At 51.7% G+C, this 27,956-nt stretch overlaps 2 protein-coding genes across 6 annotated transcripts; both read right to left on the reverse strand.

The window, feature by feature from the left end:
• Positions 1–465: 465 nt before the first annotated feature.
• On the reverse strand, positions 466–8,077 carry HSD17B14 (hydroxysteroid 17-beta dehydrogenase 14). Its single transcript, XM_080908518.1, has 8 exons — positions 7,990–8,077; positions 7,677–7,849; positions 6,645–6,711; positions 5,176–5,267; positions 3,440–3,544; positions 1,883–1,950; positions 1,695–1,791; positions 466–1,101 (listed from the first exon to the last, which is right to left on the reverse strand). Exons 1-8 carry the CDS (start codon positions 8,060–8,062, stop codon positions 919–921), a joined length of 858 nt encoding a protein of 285 aa, XP_080764644.1. The 5' UTR covers positions 8,063–8,077; the 3' UTR covers positions 466–918.
• Positions 8,078–9,386: 1,309 nt separating this feature from the next.
• PLEKHA4 (pleckstrin homology domain containing A4) lies at positions 9,387–27,938 on the reverse strand. Of its 5 annotated transcripts, none has more exons than XM_080909054.1 (20): positions 27,646–27,938; positions 27,135–27,193; positions 25,200–25,307; positions 23,961–24,033; positions 23,775–23,875; positions 23,523–23,632; positions 21,725–21,940; positions 21,138–21,417; positions 20,474–20,557; positions 19,481–19,528; positions 19,111–19,191; positions 18,817–18,966; positions 16,411–16,509; positions 14,498–14,638; positions 14,256–14,355; positions 14,109–14,185; positions 13,321–13,482; positions 10,299–10,348; positions 9,925–10,037; positions 9,387–9,821 (listed from the first exon to the last, which is right to left on the reverse strand). In XM_080909054.1, exons 2-20 carry the CDS (start codon positions 27,186–27,188, stop codon positions 9,559–9,561), a joined length of 2,310 nt encoding a protein of 769 aa, XP_080765180.1. In that variant the 5' UTR covers positions 27,189–27,193; positions 27,646–27,938; the 3' UTR covers positions 9,387–9,558. The 5 variants fall into 5 exon arrangements, with proteins under 5 accessions (XP_080765180.1, XP_080765178.1, XP_080765179.1 ...); XM_080909052.1 differs by having other exon boundaries at positions 27,105–27,193; XM_080909053.1 differs by having other exon boundaries at positions 27,105–27,279.
• Positions 27,939–27,956: the final 18 nt, after the last annotated feature.

Consider the following 27,956-nt stretch of genomic DNA (forward strand, 5'->3'; position numbering starts at 1 on the left):
TCTGTAGACCAGGCTGGCCTCCAACTCACAGCCACCCATCTGTCTCGGCCTCCTGAGTGCTGGGATGAAAGGTGTGTGCCACCCCTTTTATGAGTGAGGGCTGAATGGTGTTGGGGCTGAAGCTGGGAGAAAGATTGGAATTTGGGGTAGGAAATGCTACAGAGGAGCTGGCCACGTGCTGCTCAATGGTAGAGCCCCTGGTAAGAGGTGGGGCAGGGCTCAGGAGTAGAGCACCTGCTTAGTATAGCGCCGGGAGGGGCTGGGGGTGTGGCTCAGTGGAACTGCACTACCAATGAGGGGCTGGGGGTGTGGCTCAGTGGCACTGCACTACCAGTGAGGGGCTGGGGGTGTGGCTCAGTGGCACTGCACTACCAATGAGGGGCTGGGGGTGTGGCTCATGAATAAATGAGGACTTTAAGTTATTGCTGGTGAGATGGGTTTTATTGTAGCTATAAGGGAGAGCACAGCAGGAGGCATCTTGAAGACTCTAGACTAAACTGGTCCATGAGAGCAGAGAGGAGAGTGAAGGAAAGAAATGGAAAGAAGAGGTGGGGGAGAGAAAGGGAGGGGGCAAGTGGACCAAGAGAGGAGCCAAGGACCAAGAATGCACATGTCCACACAACAGCAGGTTTTTATAGGAATCAGAAACTGGAGGAAGGGACGCCAAATCCCTCTGCTAGAGAGGTTAGGAACCCGGTGAGGAAGGCACAGGTACTGAGGGGGCCTGGCAGACAGCCGCTAGTTTATCCTGAGTTTCTTTGGAACCTGAGAGTTAAGTGGTAAAGTGCCCAGAATCCTCCAGTGGGGGGCACTGGGGTGGGACTCAGTGGTAAAGCCCCAGCCTAGCACACAAGATGTTCTGGGGTTAATCTCCAGTACTACAAGAAAAGGAAGGGGGAGACGGCTGGGTAGGACGTGTTAGTGTAAACTGGGGGGCACGACGGGGACTTCCACAAGGCTGCTGCTGCTAGCCTTGCGTCCGTACCCTAGTTCTGCACCCCCAGTCACAAGAAGCTCAAGCCCTGTGCAGAAGGTGGCTTCAGAGGCCAGGAACACGGCTGCAGCCCCCACCTCGGCTGGCTGACCCATGCGGCCCAGGGGCTGGGGAAAGAAAGGAGGGAGAAAGTTAGGAGTAGCCCCCACACAGGCACGCTGGTTCACACCTGTCATCTCAGCAAACAAGAAACACAAGCAAGAGGCCTGCCCCGAGTTCAAATCCAGCCTAGGCTGGAGAGTGAACCACAGTCACTCAAGTGGGCACATGCACACACATGTACAAGCACACACAGATACACAAGCATATACCATATACATTTATACACGAACATACACAAGCACACATACATAAACACAAACGTATAAATACACAAACACACACATACACGCACACACACGAACACACATACACACATGTACAGGCACACACACACACACACACAGAGAATGGTGTTACATGCCTATAACTCCAGCACTCAGGAAATGGAAACAGAAAAATCACAAGTTGGAGGATGTCCATCCCCAGCTACATAGCAAGATCCAAGGCTAGATTATATGAAGCTGAGAGACAGAGACAGAAGAGACAGAGACACACAGAGAGACAGAGAAAAGAAGAAGGAGGGGAGGAGGGAGGCCCCCAGCCCAAGCAATCTCCCTCCCAGCTACCTCCATCCCTCCCAGCCCTCAGCACCTCCTACCTGGGCCAAGGTGCCTTCCAGAATGGTGACCCTGGGGTCTGAAGTTGAGGCTGCAAGCTCTTCCCACAGTGGAGTCCAGATGTTTCCTGGGGAGATGCTAGGTGGGGGAGAGACGGAATGAGAGCCGTGTGTGCTATGCCCAGGCATCCCCAGCTCCCCTGAGCCTCTGTCTACTTTGATCAGCTCACCAGTTGACTCGGACACCGTGTCGGCTCTCATCCAAGGCCAAAGCTTTGGTCATAGCAGTCACTGCCCCCTGTGGAGGCAGAGACCAGAGAGGGTTTAGTCTTTGAGGATGGAATTCCCTCTGGTCCTCTTCTAGACAGCAGGCAGTGGCATTAGCCTCAAGCGTCTACTTCCTGCACACAGATGCTATAACTCAAGACTGAACTGGAGATATAGTATGGGATGCTCTTGGGACATCTATGAGGCCAGACGTGGGAGCTAAGACAGGTGTGTTGCCATGACTTCAATGCTAACATAGATAAGCTTCAGGCTGATATGCTAGCTCAAACACAATCTAGAAAGGCCTTGCAAGGTTCCGCATTAAAGGCGCTTGCTGCCGAGCCGGACAACCTGAGTTTAATCCCTGGGATTCACAGAGTGGAGAGAGAGAGCTAACTCCACTCAGTTGTCCTTGGAGCTACATGTGTGCACATAAAGAGATACACATAGACAAAGACACCTATTAAACCAGTAAAAATGTAATAAAGATCAGTGCTGGAAGGTGGCTCAGCAGTTATGAGCACTGGCTGCTCTTACAAGGGAGGCAGGTTCCATTCCCAGAAGCACAGGATGGCTCAGTTCCAGGGGATCAGATTCCCTCTTCTGAACTCCATGCACGCAGGCAAAACACTCAGACACTTAAACATACATTTTTATTGGATATATTTTATTTACATTTCAAATGTTATCCCCTTTCCTGGTTTACCTTCCACAAACCCCCTTATATACCCCCTCCCCCTGTTTCTATGGGGTGTCCCCCTACCTATCCACCCCTCCCCACCTCCCTGCCCTGACATTCCCCTGCACTGGGGTCACTTTTTTTTTTTAAAGTGACTTTACTGCTCTCTAAGTTCAAGATAAGGGTGTTTGCTGCTAAGTCCAGGTTTCTGATTCTGTTCCTGAGACCCATGTAGTAGGAGAGCTGAGTCCTGAAAGTTGTTCTATGACCACTACCAACATAAGACAAACACACACACACACACACACACACACACACACACACACACAGAAAGAAAGAGAGAGAGACAGAGAGAGAGAGAGACAGACAGAGAGACAGAGAGACAGAGGGAGAATTAATTAATTAAAAAATAAGAAAGTGGGGACAGATCACAGGTTCGAAGCTGAGAGCAAAACACCCAGGAAAGATGTAAGCTCCTAGAGGCAAGGCAGGCAGGTAAGTGACCAGGCCCCTCCCCCAGGACCTCCAAATGCCAGGTTCCATCCACAGTGGGACCCAACCCAGCCCCTGCCCTACAGAGTAAAACAGTTCAAACTCTGGACTTGAAATCCCACCAATCCCCACCCCAGAAAGCTCCACGACTCCCAAGCCCTGCAAGAAATCCTATATAATCCCTGTCTTCTGCCCAGTTCTCTCCTGCTTCTCACCAGAGCAGAGGCATCCTGACTGGCAGGATGGCTTACCAGCCCAGCTGTAACACTCACACTGACACTGGGCTACCCTTCCCCTCAGAACTGTAACCCTGACAAAAAGACAGGAGGTAGGAGAGGGGCTGGCCTACCTTGGTGGCCACGTAGGTAACCGCCTGGGACTGGCCGATGGACCCGACAAGGCTGGAGATGTTGATGATGTTCCCTCTGCTCTTCCGAAGGTGGGGGAGGGCAAGCTATGGAGAGGACAGGTCAGTCATCTGTGGCAGGGTCCCAGAGAGCAGCCACCGGCATTCGCAAGTGTGGGGCAGTGGGTGTGCCCAGAGGATCTCAATGGGCACAGGTGTAGTGGACATGTATGGTCTGCCAGAGCACCTCTACAAGGGCTTTCTGTCTTTTTTATGTCTCTCTCTCTCTTGTGTGTGTGTCTGTCTGTCTGTCTTTTCTCTCCCTTCATCTGCTGTTCCGTCTCCAGCCCTCCGCAAGCGAGGGAAACCTAAGCACCATACAGAACCCTGCCTCTTTGGCCCAACCAGGAGGAAGTGTTTTATTCGGCAGAGGGAGATGGTGTGTCTGGGTTGTACAAGGAACTCTGTGATCATGACACGATTGTGGGAAAGCCTCGGGATGCGTCCCCGCTCTCTGCCACCTTCTGCAGCTCTCCGGGGCCCCTCCCCCACGGGCGTGTTCATTCCCTGTATGACCTTCATAAGCTCAGTCTGTTCTCCATTGCTGTGGGCACTGGAGCTAAGGAGCCCCAGCCTGTTCTACTCATGACTGAGCACAAACTAGCTCCTAAGGAGGCTCCCGGAACAGGAACCTAAGAGGATCCCTACTGTAGTTCACCCCAAAACTCTTCCACCCCCAAACACAGCCTTCTCCCCTTCCTCTGTGTGGTCTGCAACCTCAAAGCCTCTTGCCTGGACCACTGCATCCTGAGAAAGCCACACTGGTCACACAGTACCCTCAGTTGGCCTTGGAATAAGAGATCCCAAGAGACTGTCATGGGGGTCCCATGTAACTGATATTGCAATAGTGAGAACATCCCAAGTACAAGGGAGCCCTGCCCATCCCCACCGGGGCCCCCTCGTCTCCTCTTAAAGGGGCCAGTGACAGGGAGTGCGGCTGGGCCTCAGGAGGTCAAAAGTCATAAACACATGAGAAGTTCAGAGGGCTCTGAAGTCTCGAACCCAGCACTGTGAGGGAGGTTTTCTGCCCTCCTCCAGGGGACGGGCTCACCCTCTCCCATCTCACACACGTTCTCCCTTACACCCTGGAAGCACCCCGCCCACCTTATTCCAGCCAGCTTCATCTCCTCCCCACCTTCCACAGTGGCAGTTCTGATAGGCCCAGATATCTTCCTTGGCTGTTCTCCTCCCTGTACTAAGTGCAGAGCTATCACTTAATAAATATTTGCCCCACTCCCCTGACTTTTTCCGGGGTATGTCCCTGGCTGACAATCTCTCAATGTGACTCTAGGCAGCAGCCGAGGGCCCCAGCTTTTACCACCTAACCCAGATGTCCATCGTATTCCCTGGCCATTTGTCTCCCTCTCGATCTTCTGCTCTTGAGTTCTTGCTTACTTGCCTTCACGTCTTTATCTTGGTTTATCTGCATCAGCACTTGTGCATGAAGGTCTGTGAACCACATGCATGCAGTGCCTGTGCGGGCCAGAAGAGGGCACCAGAGCCCCCAGAAACAAGCGCCATCGCTGCAGCCTTTCTTTTTAAACATAAGGTCTCTCACTGAATCTAAGCGCATCAATTCTGGTAGACTGGCTGGCGAGTCAGCCACGGGGAGCCATCAGTCTCTGCCAAGGGACAGAAAGCAATGTGCTCAGGATGACTGCAGCTGCTACCTGTCTCACCTTGATCAAGGTGTATGACCCCAGGAGGTTCACCTCCAGCAGCTGGCGGAAGCCCTGGGCAGAGGTCTCCTCCGGCAACTGTGCAGGTGGGTCTAAAGAGAAGGAGAGGATGAGGCCAGGACAGGAAGGTGGGAGGGAGGGAGGGCAGGGACGATGGGTCAGAGGGGAGGCCAAGGTCGAGGTAGAAAGCCAAGGATGAAAGCTGCACAATGCTGCGTCTAGCAGCCGTTTCTGCAAAACGGGGCACGCTGGCCCTTGCCTGTCATTCTAGGACTCATGGGAGATTGTGGGTAGATGCTCTGCCGCTGAACCAGAGCCCCCAGCTCACGAGCTGGTTATCTTTTCTCCTCGCTGTGGAATGTGAATTTCCCTGCTTATACCACTCCCCGCAACGGAATTTGGTACGTGGCAGGCGTTGAATAAACATCAGCCAAAGGAAAGAAGGATGAACTTCCAGCAACCCCGAATCCTTATCAAGATGTGAAGAAAAGCAGCTAAGACTGGGAGCCCAGCTGGTCAGGGGACAGTCCTCAGCACCTCCAGCTTTGGAGGGTATTCAAGAGGGCCTGGGTGTTCCTGAGCCTTTGTTGCCATGGGGATGCATTGTTTTATAGCGCAGCTCTTGGGCTGATGAAAATTTCCCAGAGTGCCACACCACCTAGAGTCAGCTAAAGTTCACCTGGGGCCCCGGGGGCCATCAGCCTTCAGCAAGGCAGGAGCTCCCCAGACTCTGGGACTATCCTGAGGGACAGTGTAACTTCCTTTATTGACTACAGCACCCACAACGGAAAGGGGGATAGTTCTTATTTCAGAGATGGAATCTGAGGCACAGAGATGTAGAAAGCAGAACCTAGGCACACGGCAGAGAAAGTGAGGCTGAGGCTGGAGAGATGGTTCAGTGGTTAAATGCGCCAGCTGCTCTTCCACAGAACTAGGTTCACCTCCCGGCACCCACATGGTGGCTCAGAACTGTCCATAACTCCAGTTCCAGGGATCCAACTTCTACTGGTGTCTGTGGGCACCAGACATGCAAGGAGTGAACAGACATACATGCAAGTGTAAATACACAGACACACACACACACACACACACACACACACACAGAAGGGAGAGGACTGTGTAGCCTTGGGAAGGAGTAAACTGAGGTTTAGAGGAAGGATTGGGGCTGTCGAGATGGTTCAACTGCGTGCTTACGCTTACTGCCAAGCTGGATAGATAACCTGAGCTCAACCCCACACGACAGAAGGAGAGAACTGATTCCCTCTTGTTGCACTGAACACCACACATGTACTGTGCATGAGTGTGTGCTTGCTTGTGCGTGCACACACTTGCACCCATGCACATAGATAGATAGATAGATAGATAGATAGATAGATGACAGATAGGTGTAATAGTTTTTAAGAGGAAGGAATGGGGGATAGGGTATAAGTAGACATCAGGGACAGTAGCCCCCAAGCCACACAACTCACGGTAGCCAGCATTATTCACCACACAATCCAGGTGGCCAAATCGAGAGAGGGTCTCAGAAATCAGAGTCTGAGGAGAGAAGAAAGAGCAGGTGGTGAGCTGAGAGGTTGCATCTGGGAAAGCCAGGAGCCCCAAGGCAAGGATGGCTCAGCGGAGGAAGACAAGGTAGGGTGAGGTGGGGGGGACCAGGGCCTCAGAGTAGATCTGGAAAGAGAGGAGGGTGCAGGAGGCCGAGGACCCAGAATGAAAGGACTGAGCAACACAGTGTGGCCGTCATTTGTCACGGAGCCGATACTGAAGCTCAAAGCAGAGGCTCGGGGCAGGAACTGGAGCAGAGGCCAGGGACGAGCGCAACTCACTGGCTCGTTCCCATAGCTCGCTCAGCCCTTTTTCTTTCATTTATATGAGCACACGGTAGCTGTTTCCAGACACAACAGAAGAAGGCATCAGATCCCATTACAGATGGTTGTGAGCCACCATGTGGTTGCTGGGATTTGAACTCAGGACCTCTGGAAGAGCAGTCAGTGCTAACCACTGAGGCATCCCTCCAGCCCCAGCTCAGCCCTTTTTCTGATACTATCGAGGACCACCTGCCCGGCGATGTCACAACTCCCAGGGAAACCCCACATCAACCATTAAATAAGAAAACGAACAACAGGACTGCCCACATGCCGATTGTGGTGGGGCCATTTTCTAGTGCGATCCCGTCTTCCCGATGACTGCAGCTTGTGTGGAGTGGAAACAACACTAGGCAGTATGCCAGGTTAGAAGACTTCGGAGGGTGTGTGTACAGAAGACAGAGCCTTAGAAGGAGCTCCTCCCCAGAGCGCGGTGGGGAGCAGAGAGTCGGAGGCAGAGACACACAGACGGAGAGAGACAGAGGCCCAGATTCGGGCTAGACTTGGAGACACCTAACAGATTCTAAGTGCCGGGAAGTCAGAAACTTACAGGAGCCGAGGGTTTCAAGTCCTGTTCATTCCTAACGACCCGAGAGGGAGAGACTGGAGATGGGATGTGGGACAGTAAACACTCACCTGCAAATCTCCTTCCCGAGTCACGTCACCCGGGATAAAGACAGTGCCCAAGAGTTCCTGCTCCAGAGCCCGGCCCCCAGCCTCTGCAAGAGAAAGACTCTGGGTCTGAGGGAGGAGGGCTGAGGCTTGTGCACCACAGTCTGAGGGTGGAGGGCTGGGGAGGAGCCCTGGATCTGAAAGAAGAAAGCAAGGGCTTGAACTCCTGGGTCCAAGGGAGGAGACTTAGGTGTGTGGGTCCGCGGGAGAAGGGCTAGGCATGGACCCCTTCCCCGACGGAGGGAGGCATGGGAGACCGGAACACTGGTTCACTCACCATCCTTGTCACAGAAAACCACTTGAGCCCCACTGTCCACTGCCAACAGAAAGAGAACAAGGTTATGGGCCATGCAGACGTGCGTCGCTGCCTCTGCTGCCCTCTTGTGGCCACTCAGAGCACCTGTCTCTCTGGCGGCTCTCGTGACTGCCTCGTGACAGCCCTCTCACAAGAGCAGAATCTTGTGACAAACTACCTACCTACCCTTCCTCCTTAAGCCTCTGCTTGGCTCCCATCCTGGATTCTAGAAAAAAAAATCCCAAACCTACAAGCAATCATACACTCAGAGCTATCACTGCAGCTAGGGACGCATCCAGGGAAGAACTTTTTTGGGGGGTTTTGAGACAGAGTTGCTCTGTGTAGCCCTGGCTATCCTGGAAAGCACTCTGTAGATCAGGCTGGCCTGAAACTCAGAGATCCACCTGCCTCTGCCTCCCAAGTGTTTGGATTAAAGGCGTGCACCACTGCCAGGCCAGTGGAAGAACTTTTAATGACCAACCTATCAGCAAAGACTCAACACTCCAAATGGATTCCTGTAGGAATGAAACAGAGAGTAGAGAAGTAACTCAGTGGTTAAGAGCACTGGCTGCTCTTCCAAAGGACCCGGGTTCAATTTCCATCGTCCATATGGCAGCTTACAACTATTTATAAATCCAGTTCCAAGGGATTTGACAACCTCACCCAGACAACAATGGGAAGAGAAAAATTAAAAAACGAAACAAAACAACAAATCAATCGTTTAAGAACAAATAAATCATTGAAGACATCAACCCGAGTCTCTTCATCCCACTCTGGGAACCTCTGTCACACATCCTTTCTCTCCTACAATTCAGACACTGGGCCGGAAGACCCCTACTCACCAAAGGCTCTCACGATCGAAGCCCCGATACCCCGACTACCCCCAGTCACCACCACCACCTTCCCAGAATATCGGGTGCCTGCAGCCATTCCAAGCTGTCTTCCCACCTCCCAAGTCCAGAGAAGCAGGGGGTGGAACCAGATATACAGGCTGGGTCGCTGAAGGCTGGCCCTGGAAGGGGGTGTTTCCAGGAAGGCATACCTGAGAAACCTGAGGGCTCTCCTTCCTAGCCTTTCTCAGACCCAGGGTCCCCACTCTGACAATTCTCCTTCAGAGTCAGGGACCCCCACACCAGCCCCACCCCCTCAGACTGACTCCAGCCCTGCTCTCTTTGACTTGTAAGACCAGCACCATTTCTTCTGCCTTGATTCAGGCTCCAGGCTCCTCCCTCGGACCCATGTTTTAAGATCTAGCCCCCGATTTCCTGTGAATCCAAGGCTTTGGATTCTTTGGACTCTTGCTTGTCAGAACACAACTGTCGGAACACAATGCCACAACCACAGAGAGAATAAAGCTATTTATTGACTAACAGCTCAAAAGTTTTAATCCAAGTTCGGACAGTGTTGGGATAATCGATCTTTGACCACACTAGCCCCCCGGCCCTCCTCGAACACACGCTGGAATGAACCCCTGCCCTGTGGTCCTCAATGGTCCCACACCTCAAGGTTGTACTTCCAGCTTGTGGTGCCGAGTGCAAAGACGGGAGGGAGTCAAAAGCTGGACTGTAATAGAGTGACTCTCAGGGGCCATGTCCCCTCTTCCTGGGCCAGAGCTGGAGGGGCCTTCCCAGGGTCCCACTTGGGCTCCCACGGGACCAGGCCTCTCCCGCTACCTTGGCGTGAGAACCCTGTGGTAGCCGAGTCAGCCTTGTGAGAAGTTGGAGAGGAGGTGACCCGGAGTAGTTCTTCACTGGGAGGCTGTGGGCTTGGCTGGAGACAGTCCCCCCTGGCGTCCGAATTTCTCTCTGGAGAGGCTAAAGAGAGGACGAGAGAAGTGTTAGCTCACACATGTGAAACACACGCTTCCAGGTCTCCTCCCTCAGATGCAGGGGTTCAGAGCCTGGGCAGCTAGCTCACCTGCCATCAGTCTGTGCCACTGGGAAGCCTCTGTAGCTAGAGCTTGGGAGAGGCTGAGCACTCGCTCCCGGTGGCCTCCAGGTCCTGGCGAGTAGGTTGTGGGGTGCCTGGGACTAAAGAAAACAAGCCGTTGGCGTCACACAGGCCACTGAGGCTTTGCTGGGAGTTCTTTCTAGCCTGTATCTGGAGGACTTTAAGCGCATGATCTCAGCACTGGTTACCAGTAGAACAGCAGGGGCTTCCTGGCGTTTTCTGTACATACCACAGGAACTCAAGGGAGTTTGGGGGACTTGTTTGGTACACGGGAAGCTATGATAACACCACTGTCTGCATCCAGGACCCCCCCGTCATGGCTCCCCACTCTAGATTCGTACCTACTCCACGACCCAGAACTCCTGAGCCATTTCGCAGCTCCTACAATAGGCTGGAAAGGAATTATCGGTTACAATTCTTGTCATGGAGAACAGTCACAAGTCCAGGGACAGCCCGACGGCCTTGTGTCCAGATGGAAAGCAGAGAGGAGAGCTGGGTGAGGAAAGGAGGGGAGGGGGGCAAGAAAAGAAAGAAAAGGGCTTGGGGGGTGAGGATAGAATTTTGCCATTGAAGCCCCTGTTTTCTCTCCCTCCCCTTCTCCTTGGTCCCCCTCTCCCCGCCAACCTACATGCAGATGCTAGAAAGGTCAGAGGGCAACAGAAAGTGTCTCCCCTATGGTCCTCTGCTCTTGGTTGAGAGAAGATCTCTCAGCCTGGAACCTCAGCAAGTTGGCCAGACTAGCTGACCCCTGAGCTTCCAGGGATCCGTGGTCTCCATTCCCTGTCTCAGTGTCATTGTGATCACAGGTATGTACTGCCAGTCTTTATACATGGGTTCCGAAATTCCCTGAGCATCTCCCGGGTCCCCCACCTTTCCCAGCCAGGTTCTCATGAAATTCAGATTGCCTTCTGACTCATTTTATAGGTGAAGACGGCCTTGAACTCCTGTTCCTCCTGCCTCCACCGCCTCAGTGCTGGCGTGGGCGCTGGGCAGCAGCCCCACTGGGCTTCCCCTTATGCTTATGGTGATGCTGGCGGGGGGGGGGGGGCAGTGAAAGGGCCTCAGAGAACATCAGGTTTACAAAGTCAAGACCATGCCTGTGGTTCATTGTCTACTTCCCTACAAAGGCTTCTGACTTGGATATACATATCCCCCAAAGGTTGTGTGTCACAAGGTTTGGTCCCCAGTCCTTGGTGCTGCCGAGATGTGACTGTAAGAGTGTGCGTCTGACCAGTGAATTAACCCACAGAGGTGTGGCGCACACAGGCCTGACTCAGGCCACACCTCCCTAAAGTTCAAGCCTTCAGTAATCAGTGTTTCTTCACAGCTGACAACCCGAGGTACCTGACTCCTCCATCCTCCCTGTCACATAGGCTACACAGAACTAAGTCACAATCTGGAACTTTCCATAGTCTCTCCACAGCCAGAACATGTCAGACCTTTGCTTTGTTGGGAAGAGTCTGAGATTCCTCAATGGAACCCACTCTGAGAGGTGCTTTGAGGGTGCTCTCTGAAGGGCTCCTCCCGTCTCTCACCATTCCTCTTAGGGTTCCTCTTTCCCTCACTCTTAATGAAGTCTCTCCTTCCCTCTAAGGCACCACTACGGTTAGATCCACACAGGTTTGTCAGAGCCTCCCCTTCTACCCCACAGCCAGCCACAGCCTTGGGGCTCTTTCCTTATCAGCTTCATTGATGAGACTATTGATATTTTTCATCCCCCCCCCCCCAGCCATGCAGATATAGGCTAGATTAGACCAGATTAAAAGCAGGGAAAGGCGGGCTTGTTAGGAGGAAGTTCTGGGGTGGGTTCTCCGACCTCACAGGTGAAGGTCAGTGAGGTCACACACCCAGGTTAAAGCCATGGGGTTTTATAGAGCTTAGACCGGAGTGACAATGTGCCAGCTTGGAGCTGGGATTGTGCCCATACATGGTAAAGAACCGAGCCCTTGGGCGGGCACTCATGGGTGCGTAGCCAGAAACGTGGCAAAGGAGAAGTGAGGACGTGTTATCCCGGAATCTTCTGTGTGTGGGTGGGGTTGGGGGGGGGGTCAGACAGGTTTCCCAGCTTGTGCGGGGGAACAATTGTCCAGCCTAACAATTATATGTCAGCTTCCTTTATGACCAGACAGCTCTCTCTCTGATTTCATTACATTTTACAGCTAATTGTGCTATTCGGAAGCAGGGCCTCGTTTGAGAAGAGGGTGTGGTCGGGAAAGATTTTATATACATACTCTGTCTCCCTCCCCCCTTCCCCTGTCCCCCTGGGATCACGTGCTGTCCCCCTCAGATCACATGCTTTCATTTTGGCATGGCAGGAGCTCGGAATACAGCCACAGGGAGACATGGCCTCTTTGAAGCCACAGGGCAACTAAGAGCCTGTGTTCTGACCGGAAACAGAGGGAGATGCCTGTTCCCTCCTAGTTCCTCTGAACTGAGACATTCCTGGAGGAGAGGGGAGAAGCCTGCGGCTGAGGCGAAGCACAGACGTCCTCTGCTGACCTATGGAAGCAGCAAACAGAGCTGGAAGAGTTGAGGGACCAGTCAGGCGACAGAGGGCTCTCACACCCACTGGGCTGCACGCTCTCAGACAGCTCTAGCACTGCAGCTCCCACGAGCTGTCTCTCACCCCGGGAAGGGCTTCTTGGTGATGCAGCTGCTTTTGGGTTATCCCTGGGAGTAACCCCTCACACAGAGCTCTGTGAGTGACCCCCAAAATCCTCATTGGTTTGCTAAGGTAGACTTTGCTGCAACTGTTGTTAATGGTCTATAGTGGTTTCTCTTTCTGGGGTCAGGGAACCTGTGGACCCTGTATCTCCTCAGGAAAAGTTTCTCACACAATACCTCCCTGCCTAATTCCGACCTGCAACTGCAGGGGGATGAGGGTGGGATGACTTAGTTTGCAACAAGGAGAGGAGGCAGGGACTGTGTCCCCGGCTGATGACCGTGTGCTCGCCAGGCACGTGCAAAGCTCTAGGTCCAGCCCCCGGCACTGTTTAAACCAGACAGGGTGGGTTACAAGCTTGTAATCATGGATCCCTCAGGAGGAGCCGGAGTCCAAGCCCAGCCTTGGCTAGGTAGCTAGTTCAAGGCTAGCCTGGGATACATGAGACCTGGTCGAAAGAAAGAAAGAAAGAAAGAAAGAAAGAAAGAAAGAAAGAAAGAAAGAAAGAAAGAAAGAAAGAAAGAAAGAAGGAAAATGAAATGAAAAAGAAAGAAAGGAGGAAAAGGAAATTAAAAAAAGAAAGGAGGAAGGAAGGAAGGAGGAAAAGAAAATGAAAAAGAAAGAAAAACACCTGGAGATTCGATCTAAAAGCAGAGGATCCCCACCCAACATGCTCCCCACCCAAGACCCCGCTCTCTCACCCTATGCTCTCTGTCAGGCTGGCGTGGAGCTGGGGACACTGTCCTCCCCAGGGTCAGGAGCCTAGGGGAGGCAGGGCGAGGAAGAGGGAGCCCACATGCCTGGTTTCTGCGCATGCGCTCCAGCTGCTCCTGAGCGCTCATCCGAGGCCGCGCCAGTGGGGCCTGGGAAGAGAGAGACCAAAAATCTAACCTCGGTTTTTTCTATCCCAGGACATTTTCCTCCCACAGCCTGGCACTTTACAGAGCATTTGTCACCGAGGGGACCCCTGGACACCTGCCGCATCACCTCTCTGGCCCCGGATGACCCGGCAGCCGAGGACAAAGGCTTCCAGGCTGGGAATGGCCTGATTCCTACCCCGGTCTCTGGTCTCCTTCCATCCCCATCCCTCCTGCTTTAGAAGGAAGTATCACAATTCTCCCAATAACTTGACACTGAGTGAAAAACAGTAGCAACCCAATGCTCCCTGGGCCAGGCGGTGATGTCACTGCCAGGCCACGCCCCCAGCCCCCTCCCTGGGAGATTCTACGCAGGACTCCACTTTAAGCCATGGCCCCTATCGATGTTATTTTAAACCTCATGGCACTTTGGTAAGAAGCCTATTCGTGCCGTTACACAGATGGGGAACACGGAGGCTCAGAGAAGCTCAGTAACTACCCGAAATCACGCGGCTTCAAATGCTTGAGATAAAATCGTGTCTGCTCTGGTGTAGCCTTTGAACTGGCCTCTCCTAGTGTGACCGGAACACAGAGCTACAAGGCAGCCTCAAGGTGTCTCAGAGATGGTCTACCTTAGTTCTCAGCGGCGGCGATGAGGGTTGGCGACCTTCAGGACTGGATGCCCGGGAGACCCTTGGAGACCCAACACCTTGAAGGACAAATGGGGACGTTGTCAGAACAAGGACGCGGAGAGAGCCCCACCCCACCGGGGTGCTCACCTGACTGGGGGCTGCTGAGGGCTCTGTCGCCTCCTGGGGGTCGACCCCAGTCCACCTCAGCGGACTGGGAGGAGCTGAGCCCCAGTGACTCCGAAAGGCTCTGGAAGGGTGGAATGGGGATTCAATCCTGTCATTAGCTGAGGCATAGCTTGGAAAAGATGACAAACCCAGAGCCAGATGTGCTGAGCGCCACTCAGTAACTGTATGCTCAGGACAGGTGAGAGAGGGGCTGGGACTCTCACCTCCCGCTCTGAGGACTCCTCTCCTTGGGGTGCAGGGGACGGAGACGTGGGCTCAGGGTGTGGGGGCTGTTTCTGGGGGCCACCTAGACCTGCCAACGTGTCCTCCACCATCCACAGCTGCTGCTGAGCGGACGCACGGTCCTGGGAAAGGAAAGGGGTTCGTTCACAGTGAGAAAGTACACAGTCGACCGCTCCAGTCAGAAAGCCATCAAATCCAGCAGGCTGGAGGCTGCCGTGGCTGTCTGGCCTTTTCACACTGTACAACTCACTGTCCCAGTGCCAATTTGCACAGAAAATTGGGGGGGTTGTTGTTGGGTTTCGTTGCTGTTTATTTGAGACAGGATTTCTCTGTGTATCTCAAGTGCTACCTCCCAAGTGTGTGTGCCAAAACCGTGTGGCCACCTTCCAGGTTTTTAATTATGTGTGTGTGTGTGTGTGTGTGTGTGTGTGTGTGTGTGTGAGAGAGAGAGAGAGAGAGAGAGAGAGAGAGCGTGTGTTTGTGTGTATGTGAGAGTGTGAATATCTGTGTGTGTGTGTCAGAAGATTTGGGAGGTTTGTTTCTTTCCTTCCATTATAGGGGTCTCCAGGATTGAACTTGGGTCAGCAGGCTTGGTAACAAGTGCCTTTTCTACTGAGCCATCTCTCCAGCCCCGGATGTTAAAATGATTATTATATTTTGATTCATGTGTATGTATGCCACATGCCGTCATGCCTGGCCTCACAAATTTTTTAAGTTGAAAATGTATTATGGACAGGACATGTCAAAATAAAAAAATGAATGAATTAAAGGCTTTCTGGACCTACCATCACAGGACATCTCTCAAAAAGTAAAATAGGGCTGGAGAGATGGCCCAGTGGTTAGAGCACTGGCTGCTCTTCCAGAGGTCCTGAGTTCAAATCCCAGCAACCACATGGTGGCTCACAAGCATCTGTAATGAGATCTGGTGCCCTCTTCTGGTGTGGCTGAAGACAGCCACAGTGTGCTCATATACATAAAGTAAATAAATATATTTTTTTAAAGGTGATCCATCTCCACGTGGCTCTGCATAGCCACAGGTAGTTACAAATTTCTTATAAGAGCTAGATTGTTATAGGACAATTTGTCTTATCTAGATGGGCAGATTATATCATATCAATTGGCTCTGAGTTTATTGAGTAGACATTTTGTGGATTGTAAATCTGCTGAGATAATATTACTGAGATAAAGCCATTGTTTAATTACAAGTTTCTGGAGTTTTGAATTTGTCAGGCTGGTTGGTGTGTGGGGCGAAGTTCGCAGCTGGCCCACTGCCAGGAGAGGGTGGCTAGCAAAGTGGGTGGTTGCTGGCACCAGAGAGCCAAAAGGGCTGCCACCACTGAAATGAATATACCATGTTAGCTAACATCTCCCCACTCCACGTTTTTAAAAAGAATGTTTATTTTTATTGTTTTAAAGGTATGTAGATCCATGTGTCTACATATATGGGTATGTGAGTTGCAGGTGCAGGCATAGGCCACAAGGGGGCAACAGCTCCCCTGGAGTTGGATTACAGATGGTCGTGAGCTACCACGTGGGTGCCGGGAACTGAACTCCGGTCCTCTGCAAGAGCAGCAGGTGCCCTTAACCACTGAGCCCTCTCTCCAGCCCTGACTCTGCATCTTGATCCACTGAGATTTGAGAAGTCCCAGCCCCTGCTCCTGCCAACCTTAACTCTGCCTTACCTTCGGCACAGCGAAAAACTGTACCCTCAACCGAACACCAAAATACAACCTAACAGAGCACGTTTCCCTTAACTGCTTCCTGGCAAGTCACACTGAGAAGAAAGTCACTCATCCGGTGGGTGGGACTCTGGCTTGAGGCAGCGCTAGAGTGCCCACAGCCCCCAGGTAAACTTATGGCTCTGGTGCTGTGGGCAGGGATGACAAGGGTGTACCTGGGGAGACCCGAGGTGCAGCAGGTACTCCAGAGTCTCTCTTAAGGTGCCGAGGTCCTGCTCCAGGCCGCTGTACGTGTCCCAAACCCGCTCTCGCTCCTAAAGTGCCAGAGAAGATGGCGGTACATGGTCAGCCTCTCGAACTACCAGATCTTGCCGCAGCGGAGAGGAAGAGAAGCTTCCTCCAGATAGTCTTCGTCCAGACAGACATCAGCTCCTACGATCTTCTTCCCTCGAACTACTGGTTACCCCAGTCCACACGCTACATGTGATTCTGTGGACATGAACTGGTCCTTACAGCCATGAAGCCTATAGATTACATTTTAAGTATCTATTTATTATTAATGTCCGGGTTTTAACATGATCCTCACAAAGATCATGCGAAACAAATACGATTTTTCCTTTTAAATTTCCTTGGTTTATTTTATATGTATGTTTTGGCTACATATATGTGTGTGCATCATGTGCATACCTGGTGTACACGGAGGCCGGTAGAAGGTGCCAGATCCCCCTGGAACTGGAGTTATGGACGGCTGTGAGCCAACATGTGGGTGCTGGGAATTGAACTTGGGTTCTTTAGAAAAGCAAAGTGCTCTAACCACTGGGCCATCTCTCCAGTACAATTTTTCTTCTTTGGTTCTTGTGTTGTTTTGTTCTGTGAGACAGAGTCTCAGCAGGTAACTCTAGCTGTCCTGGAACTCGCTATGTAGACCAGGCAGGCTGAGGTTGAACTCACAGAGATCTCCCTCTTCCAATTCTATTTTTCTTATCTAGAGAACTTTCATGAGGTCACATGGTAACCTTGAGGGAAAGCATATCCAAACCCAGTAAAAATCACCCAAGGAGAACTATGGGAAGGCTTCGCAGGAGAAGGTGCTTCGCAGCAAGCCTAAAGACTCCATTCCCAGACCCCACATGAACGAAGAGCACCAAAGCCTATAAATTGACCTCTGACCTTCGCCAGACGACATATGCAAACACACAGCTTATTTTTAAGCATTTATTCTTGTGTGTGCAAATGTTCCCCCATGCTTGGTGAAGTGTGAGCAGGAGAAAGCAACCTGTAGGAGTTGTTTCTTTTATCTTTTTTTAAGATTTCTTTACTTTTTGTGTTTGCAGAGTTCTGCCTACATGGACACCTGCACGCTAGAAGAGGGCATCAGATCCCATTACAGATGGCTGTGAGCCACCGTGTGGTTGCTGGGATTTGAACTCAGGACCTCTGGAAGAGAAGCCAGTCCTCTTACCGCTGAGCCATCTCTGCAGCCTGAGTTGTTTCTCTTTATCTGCCAAGAATCATGCCCTGAGACTTGGGGGCAAATGTTTTGACCTGAGACATCATCAAGTCAACAGAATGCAGGATCAGGGTGGTGACAAATGACGCCCTTGGTTCCACTTGGCAGGGCATGGGGACCCACAACTTTAATCCCAACACAAGGAGACAGAAGCAAGCAGAACTCTAAGTTCCGGGCCAGCTAGGAACACATAGTGAGACTATTAAAAATGTAAGATAAAATCAAATCGGGTCAGACCTTGTGAGTGAAGGCCTGGGTTCACATAAATGTGTGTATCCATGTATGTGCACATATGTGTCCACAGGCATGCACACATGTATGTATAACAGAAAACACATTTTAAAATCATCCTCTAGGCCAGGTGTCATAGCACAAGCCTTTAATTCCAGCCCTAGGGAAGCAGAGGCAGGTGGATCTCTTTGAGTTTGAGACCAGTTTGATCTACATGGTGAGCTCCAGGTGACTGGGGGCTACAGAGAAAAACCATCAAAAAAACAAAACAAAATGATGATGATGATGATAGTCACCAGCATCCTAAGCTACTAAAGTAAGTTTTTAAGTTTTGTTAAGCTGAGCTACTTGCCCCTTAGCCTCTATAATAATCAAGGTTATGGGTTTAGGGCTGGAGAGGTGGCTCAGCGGTTAAGAGCACTGACTGTTCTTCCAGAGGTCCTGAGTTCAAATCCCAGCAACCACACTGTACTCATACATAAATAAATAAAAATTATAAAAGAAAAGATTATGGATTTAAGGAGACAGTAAGATAGCTCATCTGTTAAAGGGACTTGCTGCCAAGTCTGATGACCCGAGCTTGGTCCCCAGGACTAACAGAATAAAAGAGACTGACTCCTTCACGTTGTCCTCTGGCCCTCACATGGGTGCCGTGGGATACATACATGTGCACTTTCATGTGCACACGTACACACAACACACACACACACACAGACACACACACATACACATGTCATAAGAACACATTTTTTTAAAGATCACAGATTCAGAGTTATACGTCGGTTTTGTGAGGGCGCTGACGTTTCAAGAACGACCTACAAGCCCGCAGAATCTACACAGCGACCCACAGAAGACCAAGCCTCTCTTCTCAGATGCTCACCTGAGCCAGGTGACACAGAGCAGCCCTCACATTCACCAGCCGGTCCTGCAGAAGGCGTTGGTGACCCCAGGCCTTCCCGGACGCTGCGGCCTCCCTGGTAGCTTGACCCAGCTGCTGCCTGGTCAGCTCCAAGGCTGCCTCTAGCTGCTCCTGCACAGAACACAGTGGTTAGACTTCTGAAGCAGTCAGGAGGGCCAACAGGCTCCCCAAGCCCTCCACAGGGAAAGCATCTTGACCCTGGTGACTGGGGAGGGATCAGGGGTGTGAGCAGATAAGGCACACCCCCTTCTGCACCTTCTCCTCCTGCCTCTTGTCCAGATCCTCTTGCAGCTGCCTCAGGAGCCGGTCCTGCCCACACAGCTTGGTCAACAAAGTCTGGGGGAAGTTCAGAAGTGTTTATCGAGCTCGCCTGGCTTTCCCCGCCCCAGTTCCATCTAGAGCAGTGATTGCCAACCTTCCTAACGCTGCAACCCTTTAACACAGTTCCTCATGTCGGGGTGACCTCCAACCATAAAGTTCTTTTGTTGCTAATTCATAACTGTAATTTTGCTGCTCTTACGAGTCATGATGTAAAATCTGATATGCCACCTCAAAGGTGAGACCCCGTAGATTGAGAACCCTTTCAACTCTGAATTCAGCAAGGTTTGGATCTGGGAGAACTCACATCTGTCTCCAAGCTCTGATGCAAAGTTGAGTCCACAGGGGGTCCTGGCTGAGGAGGAGAAAATTCCAGAGTCAAAAGTGACTGGCATTCACACTGTCCAAGGCAAACCAGGGGCAGACACAGTAACCAACAACCACCTCCTGATTGGCATCCAAGCCTTAGAAACCTCTAGAACTAACAGCAGGAATCTTGGCTTTGGAACGATTCCATTGGGCTCAGTACTCAAATCGCCACAGAAAACACAGTTGATGGGAAACAATGTCTACACAGCCTGCATGCTTTACACGTTGAAAATTGGCAAGCCTGGCAGGAAGGAACACACTTTCTACCCCAGCACGCTGCAGACCAACACAGGAGAACTTCAGGCCAGGGCTGGAGAGACGGTTGTCTGTAATACCAGTTCTAGGGGGCCCGACGCCCTCACACAGACATACATGAAGGCAAAACACCAACGTACATAAAATACATTTTGGGAAAGAGGGCACCTGTTGGTCTTCCTGAGGCCCAGGGTTCAGGTCCCAGCACCTACACAGTAGCCCACAATCTGTAACTCCAGGTCCAGGGAAGCCAATGCCTCTTCTGAAGCATTTCCCTGAACACTAGGCAGGCAGAGGTCTCACCAACATACATTCGCGTAAAACATTTAAATATGTCTGTTTAACATAGGGACTAGGGAGCTGACCGCAGACTCAGCACCTTTCTCACCAGTCCCCTAACCTGAACCCCCTCCAGCCCCTGAGCTTTGCTTTCCCATTCTATCCCTCTTATCTACAGTAATAAACCGTCTCGACTAAACCTAGGAGCAGACATGTCCTCATTTTTCTGTGCAATACCTTGTTCCGTCAGCCATGGGAAAAGAATAAGATCCCCTACCCAGGGATCCTCAATGGTCCTATCAAGGCTCTTTGGCCAGGAGACAACTATCCTGGGGGAGGGAGGGGAAGGAGGTAAAACATGGATTCTAGTGGATTCCTGATGCTGCAGGAAACCTACCAGCAAAATCATGGAGGCCTGAGTGGCAGGGGGTCTTGGGGGCAGCTGGAGGTAGGTGGACGAACCAGAGGAAACCTGGTTGGACTGAAATAGAAATGTGTAGAAACATCTGGTTAGGCCTAGTGGCGCTGGTCACTGGAGGCCTGGGTTATACCGTGAGTTTAAGGCCTACATGGACAACTTAGAGAGACCCTGTCTCAAAATAAGTTAAAGAGAGGACCGCGGAGTAGGGTTACAAAGTCTCAATACATGGACTAGCACGGCAAAACCGCTAGGGGCTGCTGGAAGTTAGCGACAGATATTCTGGGCTGTTAACCCGTGATTCTTAGAGAAATTATTAGGAGGCTGGCTATCTTGAAACATTAACTAGAAACCAAACTATGGTTTCACAGTTAGAAGAAGGGTGGTTTGGACTAAAATACCCACAATCACAATACTCGGGAACAATCGCTCAAAAACAAAACAAAACAAAAACAATCCTGAGACCCGATGGGACGTGGAATCATTAGCCTTTGATTTAGGAGCAGGGGGTCGGGGTGAAGGAGACGACCAGTTGCCTTGTGAACTATAATCCCCATCATTCCTGGGAGGCATGACTCAATCACTGGCCTGGAAAGCGAGCGTTGAAGCCTCATGGGAAATGTAGTCCGCTCCCTTCGCGCACCTGCATTCTAAGCTCTGGTGTCCGGGGCCGGGGACTCCTGGGTGGCCGTCCTCCGCCAGCCTCAGAGGAAGGTCCTCGGCGAGCAATGGGAGGTCGGGAGAGGGTCTGTCTTTGGGGTCCCCAATCCAAAGGAGGTCGTACATCGATGCGACTCAAGGGAGTGTGCGGTCGGGCAGGAAATGAAATGTCTCCTGCAGTGAGAGGGGGTCGCCGGGCTGGGGCTGACCGAGGACGGGGAAGGCTCAGAGGGGAGGGAGGCCGGGAGAGGGGCGAGAACAGCCTGTGGAAAAGAGAGAATCGGAAAACTGAGTTAGTCTGAGTCCCTGTTCCCTATCCACCTCACTACCCAACACGGGTGTCTGGCTTCCCTGAGTCTCACTGGCCCTCTCTGCTAAGCAGAGTGAGTGAGTTCCCTTTGGGAATATACGCATCCATTTACCTGCAAAGCCATGGGGCCCCATCCTTCCCTTACACCACACCTCCAGCTAGCTCCCTCTTTCCTTAGACCTCCAACTGCCCCTCACTGGTCCAACCAGTTCTTCCTCTGCCATACCATTAGGCTAAGGTCCCAAAGTGTTCCTTCTTACTCTGGGCTCCTGGTTCTCCGACTCCAGGTGTCCGGCTGCAGATCAGCGGTAGAGCTGGGAGTGTACATTTCATGTCTGCCGGGACCTCTGGAGAGCCGAGCTACCTCTGGTGATTCTGAGATGTGCCCCTCTTCCCTTCTGCTCGCCTCTGGGGGTCCTCCGGGACCCCCAGGACCTTCCCCAGGCCTGGGACGTGCAGGTGACCTTGATAGCCCACTAGTAAGTGGACACAAAGAGGGATACGTTCCTTATTCTTGCTCCTAATAGGACACTGGGTCTACTGGCTCAGGACCCAGTGCCCTGAGGTCTAGGAATCGGGACAGGATGGGAAAATGCTTGAGACAGTCTGACATTTCTGGGGGAAATTGGGGGGGGGGGTGTTGGGTTTTTGCTTGTTTGATTGATTGGTTTTGGGTTTTGTTTGTTTATTTGCTTTTTGAGACAGTGATTCTGTAACCCGGGCTGTCCTAGAGTTCTTGGTGATTACCCAGCATTAGTCTCCCAAGATCTGGTGTGAACACATTTTTTAAAAGATTTTTTTGCTCTCAGGGGCTGGAGAAGATGGTTCAGTGGTTAGAGCATTGGCTGCCCTTCCAGAGGTCCTGAGTTCAAATCCCAGCAATCACATGGTGGCTCACAACCATCTGTAATGGGATCCAATGCCCTCTTCTGGTGTGTCTGAAGACAGCTACAGTGGACTCATATATAATGAATAAATAAACCTTCAAAACAAAGAAACAAACAAAACAAAAGATTTGGCCCACCACAGGAAGGGCCTAAACTCAAGGCCATCCTGGATAAGTACAAATGGAACCCAACCAATCAGGACAAGGCGGCACACACTTTCAATCTCAGCCCTAGGGAGGCAGAGACAGGTGGATCTGAGCTCCAGGCTAATCTGGTTATATAGTGAAAACCTGTCTCAAAAAACAGAAACCAACCAACCAACCAACCAACCAACCAACCAACCATACAAACTGTGGGCCAATACCATACAAAACTGGGATCTAGACAGATCCTGAGAGCTTGTGGGCTGGTCAGCTTGACTAATACAGCAAGCTTCCAGGTCAATGAGAAACCCTGTGAGTTTATTTATTTATGAGTCCACTGTAGCTGTCTTCAGACACACCAGAAGAGGGCATCAGATCCCATTGCAGACAATTGTGAGCCACCATGTGGTTGCTGGGAATTGAACTCTGGAAGAGCAGTCAGTGCTCTTAACCACTGAGCCATCTCTCCAGCCCTGCAAACAGTTTTAAATGTGGCATGGCCCTTGTAGCTGGGTAGAGGGCTCAGGTTAAGAGCATCGACTGCTCTTCCAGAAGATCTGGCTTCAATCCCTCAAACCCTCAAGGCAACTAATGACTGTAATTACAATCCCAGGGGGAAACGACACCTTCTTCTGGCCTCTGAGAGCGCCGGGCACATATGTGTCACACACATATACATGCCAGTAAACACTCATGCACATAAAAAGAAACAAACCTTTTGTTTAACAATGTGGCATGGCCTCAAAGCTGACTGTTTAGAGGGCACTAGCTAGGAAATCTATCCAGGGGAGTTTCTGACCCCTTGGGTGGAGTTGAGAATGTGGGGTACTGAAAGATCAGTTGGGAGTCTGGACAAGAAGGTAGGCAGATCTTAAAAGAGAACCCTTTTTTGGCTATTGGAGGAAGTTCCTTGTGGGGAGGGGTCTTTGAGGGTAGGGTCGACTTAGGAGCTAGAAAGTAACTGCATATTTAAATGACTATCCTGCAAAAGGAGGAGCCTATGGGGTGCATACTCGGCTTGCACTCACCAATCATCGCCCTCTGCACGAGAGGCTCTGCCCAGTGCCCGGAGCCAGCCTCTCAGGTCCTCCAAGGTGTCAGCTGCAAGGACGTAGGTCCTCATGCCTGGATGCTCTGCCTGCAAGGGACAGAGGCGTGGGACCAGAACGCAGAGGAAACATGGCAAGACTTCTTATCTCTGAATGTGGAGACCCCAATGACCCCAATGGACTAGGTCTAGTTAGTTCCCAACTACCCCCAACTAGAATCCACAGACTCACTGTGAAGGTGTATCGCCGGCCACGTGGGGCTCCTGGCCCGTCCGGCCTGACACTGTAGCTGGGTAACAATACACTACCCAGGACACTCTCTTCTCTGCTGTCTGCGGAGAGAGTTAGATCAGAGGTCAGGAAGGTGTCATGGTTCCCAGAAGCCCCAGGGAGAAACGTTGCAGCCAGGACACTGACCCTTGTAGTAGAAGAGGCAGTGGCCTGAGAGGACGAACCAACGGCGTTTCCACAGCCGGAGGCCTGAGCTGTCCTAGGAAGAGAGACGAGGAAGAGGCTGAATAGAGGGGACAGAAGAAGCCAGATGGAGGAAGGAAAACAAGGGAACAGAGGGGTAGAGACTGGGGGAGTGGTGGTGAGGAAGAAAGTCAGAGACAGAAGGACAAAGGCCCAGAGAAACCTGAGGAAAGAGATGGGGGTGCCGAGACCCAGAGAGGGTATCGTGACTGGGAGAGTCCATGCTGATGTGATGGCTGAGAACTCGATGCTCTACCAGGGGATGGCACATCTGGCTACTTTCCCCCACCTGGAGTCAGGGTTTCTCTGTGTAGCCCTGGCTGTCCTGGAACTCACTCTGAAGACCAGGTTAGCCTCAAAACAGAGATCCACCTGCCTCTGTCTCCTTAATGCTGGACCACCATCTGGCTTCAATTCGGCCACTTTTAAACCATGCCTTAGAACATCATGTCTCCTCTCGGAGCCTCAAGACCTCCCATCTGCCCACTTTTGAGAAGTTTCTGGAAGGTTTGGTTACAGTGATACACCACAGAGGTTTCACATACAGAGACTTGGTGCAAACGTTCAAAGTCTAAGATGTAGGAGGGTTCCTCTCCTGTGTTTCTTCTCCATAAACCTCCAACAGCCTATTCAAAGTTATGCAGGTTCTGCTACAAGGTCTCAAGTAGCCCAGGCTGGCTTTGAATTTGCTTTGTAGCCAAGGCTAGCCCTGTAGAGCCTCTATCTCCTTAGCACTGAGATTACGGGCGTATCTGTTTCTTTGTTTATCCACCCATCACACAATTCCTGCTCCACCCTGATGGTCACTTTGTTTTCTCTTGACTTGGTTTAGTATTTTGAGACAGGGTCTCGCTCTATGTTGCCCTGGCTGTCCAGGAACATTATAGACCATTCTTACCACACAGAGGTCTGTCTGCCTCTGCCTCTGCCTCTGCCTCAGGAGTGGCGGGATTAAAGGCGTGTGCAACCTCGCTCTGCATGTAACCTTAATGATCTTACATATAGTTCATCTCATGTATAACCTGCATCCTAGGCCCAGGAATCTGAAGCACAGGGAGTGTGAAGGTGTGGAGGGAATGGTAACAGGCTGGGGATGGGGCTGGGTGTACCCCTGGGAATGTGAAAGGGAACTCAGTAGCCCCGCACAGCACTCAGGGACCACAAAGCTCCCTCCAACCTTACCTGTTTATGGAGCCAGCCCCGGATGTGCACCGGCAGGTTGGGGTCTCGCCGAAGTGCATTGTTCCTTTTCCCAAAGGCATGGACCTTGTGCACTGCACGAGTAGGCTTCTGGGGTGCAGTAGGGACAAATGAATGAGGGCTCCTCCTGGGACTGGATCCCAAGTGGATTTCTCTTAGAAGGCAGGCAAGGAGGCTGAAGAGGGCGAGGGCGGCACATGGCTGGCAAACCAGCCCTTGGGAGATACAGCCAGGACAATCAGTGCTGTTTGAGACCACGTCTCAAAACAAACAAAAAAAGTAACAGGGCGATTCCTTCAGCTCTGTTGGTAAGGAGCTTCCTTAACACACAGGAAGCAAGTGTTCAAATCCTAGCACTGCATAAACCAAAGGTTTACACGATTCCTGGGTTCCCGTCATTTTGGGGGTAGAGGCAGAACTACAGGTTCGAGACTGTTGAGTGGTGGCACCCGCCTTAAACCCAGCCCTTGAGAGGCAGAGGCAGGCCTCCACATTCAAGACTGGGCTACAGAGGGGGGTCCAGGACAGTCAGGGATCCGCAGTGAGACCCTGTCTCAAAACAACACAAAGTTTAAGGTCACTGTTGGCTACATGGTGAGTTCAAGTACAGCATGGACTTCTTGAGAGCTGGAAGCAGTGTCCCTGGCAAGAACAGGTTCTTTGCTCCCACAGCCAGACCTGCCAGAGAACCTCTACAAACCACGCCAGGAGGTTCCCCACAGAAGAAAGTTTCAAATGGGGGTTGGGAGGGGGGATTCCTCATCCTTCACGTCCCTCAGAGGGGACAACTGTGGACACACAGACTGCACATACCCCATGTCCAAGCTGTCCTGGATCCCCCCTCCTTGGGAGTAGGCTGACCAAGGCTGGAAAAAAAAATCTGTTTGGTCTCTGAACTTAAGGGAGTAAGACAAATTTTGTCCTAGGCGATGCGATATAGCCCAGGCTATCCTGAAATCACTATGTAGGCAAAGATGACCTTGGATTTCTGATCATCCTCCTGCTCTACATCTTGAAAGCTGGAATGTCAGTTACGTGTTGCTATATGCGGCCTGGTTTTTGTCTTTTGTTTGTTTGCTTGCTTGCTTTTTTTTTTTTTTCCCCAGACAGGGTCTGTGTAGCTCTGGCTGTCCTGGAACTCACTAAGTAGACAAAGCTGGCCTCAAACTCACCAAGGTCGGCCTGACTCTGCATTGAGATTAAAGGTGTCTGTCGGGGCTGGAGAGATGGCTCAGTGGTTAAGAGCACTGACTTCTCTTCCAGAGGTCCTGAGTTCAATTCCCAGCAACCACACGGTGGCTCACAACCTTCTGTAATGGGATCTGATGCCCTCTTCTGGTGAGTCTGAAGACAGTTATAGTGTACTTACATATAATAAACAAACATTAAAAAAAAAAAAAGGTGTCTGTCACCACAGCTAGCTCTGGCTTAGGTTCTTCCTGTCTTGCACGAGACAGAGTCTCACCTTGCCTCTTGATACGTAGCCAAGATAACCTTGAACTCTGGTTGTTGCTGTCTCTGCCTGACGGGTACTGGATTGTGAACAACCATGTCTGGTTATAGGTAGTGGGTTCCATGGTTACAGACTAGAAAGGAAATCCCCCAGTCCGGTCAAGAATAGTCATCTCCTCTCAGTCTGGGTTTATTTGTTCTTCTGGCTTAGAATTAGGAAGACCGGGAGGGGTGGGGACAGAGCTGGGAATCTCTCCAAATTCCCGGGCTGCAGCTGATATTCAACTTGGGACCAGTCTGGCATACCGAATCACTAAGGATCCTTGTCCTTGACTACTGCAGCCCCTGTGACAGCACAGAACCCACCGCTAGGAGATGGGACAGGACAGCCCGGAGCCCCCCTCCTCCCTATCCCATCCAGAAGCCTGGGAGGACCTTGGAGCTCAGGTTACTCAGAGAAGATACCGTGGATGCACTGCTGGCCAGGCTGAGGCTGCTCCGGGGTCGGCCCTGCTCCATCAGAGCTTGGGGAAAAAGAAAAAGGGGCTGTGTCTCTCCATTGATGGGGGCTGAGGACAGAGTTGGGTCAGGGCTCGAGGGTCAGAGGAGGCTGAGGAGAAAGAAACTGTTGTTTGGGGACTGAGGGGCTGGGGGAAGGCCATGGCCAGGGATCACATACCAAAGGCAATGCCAAGAGAGGTGGGCGGCTCTGGCAGCTGTGGGGAGGGGGCAGCTGTCTGCAGCCAGGCCATAAGAATAGGGACTCCTTTATTCTTGCCCACTGAGGACTAACCAAGAATGTGGCCCCTTGATGCATAGGCATTCCAATCCCTGCCTCCTTCAAGGTATCTGGGTTACCTGTCCCTGTCTTCCCTCATGAACCCCCAAACCATCTTTCCCAATTCCCCAGGACAAGTCCTAAGACACCAGGAATGGGCATTCAGACAAGTCCCTCCCAGCCCAGCCAGGGACTTACCCAGCTCTGGTGTCCCGGTGACAGGATCTGTCACCTCTTTCTGTGTCTCAGACACTGCCTCTCAGAGTTGGTCTCTCTCCTCACCTGATATTTGCTTTCCTTTCTCCTGTCTCGCTTGTGAGTGCTCTCTCCCTCTTTCTGTATATGTCTCTCTCTCTCTCTCCCTCTCTCTCCCTCTCTTCCCCCCTTCTGTGTGTCTCTCTCTGTGTCTCTCTCTGTGTCTCTCTCTCCTGTGTCTCTCTCTCTTCTGTGTCTCTCTGTGTGTCTCTCTGTGTCTCTCTCTCCCTCTCCCCTTTGTCTATGTCACCTCT

Source organism: Micromys minutus (genome assembly GCF_963924665.1).
Source record: "Micromys minutus genome assembly, chromosome: 32".
Lineage (NCBI taxonomy): Eukaryota > Metazoa > Chordata > Mammalia > Rodentia > Muridae > Micromys > Micromys minutus.

Coding starts and splice junctions, on each gene's coding strand:
- PLEKHA4 (XM_080909052.1), bottom strand. CDS start 27,188: ATGGAGCAGGGCCGACCCCGGAGCAGCCTCAGCCTGGCCAGCAGTGCA. Junction 20,558..21,137: donor CACCAGAGCTTAGAATGCAG/GTGCGCGAAGGG, acceptor TTTCTATTTCAG/TCCAACCAGGTTTCCTCTGG. Junction 19,192..19,480: donor ATCAGAGCTTGGAGACAGAT/GTGAGTTCTCCC, acceptor AACTTCCCCCAG/ACTTTGTTGACCAAGCTGTG.
- HSD17B14 (XM_080908518.1), bottom strand. CDS start 8,062: ATGGCCCATAACCTTGTTCTCTTTCTGTTGGCAGTGGACAGTGGGGCT. Junction 3,545..5,175: donor GGTCATACACCTTGATCAAG/GTGAGACAGGTA, acceptor TCCTCTCCATAG/CTTGCCCTCCCCCACCTTCG. Junction 1,792..1,882: donor CACGGTGTCCGAGTCAACTG/GTGAGCTGATCA, acceptor TCCCCCACCTAG/CATCTCCCCAGGAAACATCT.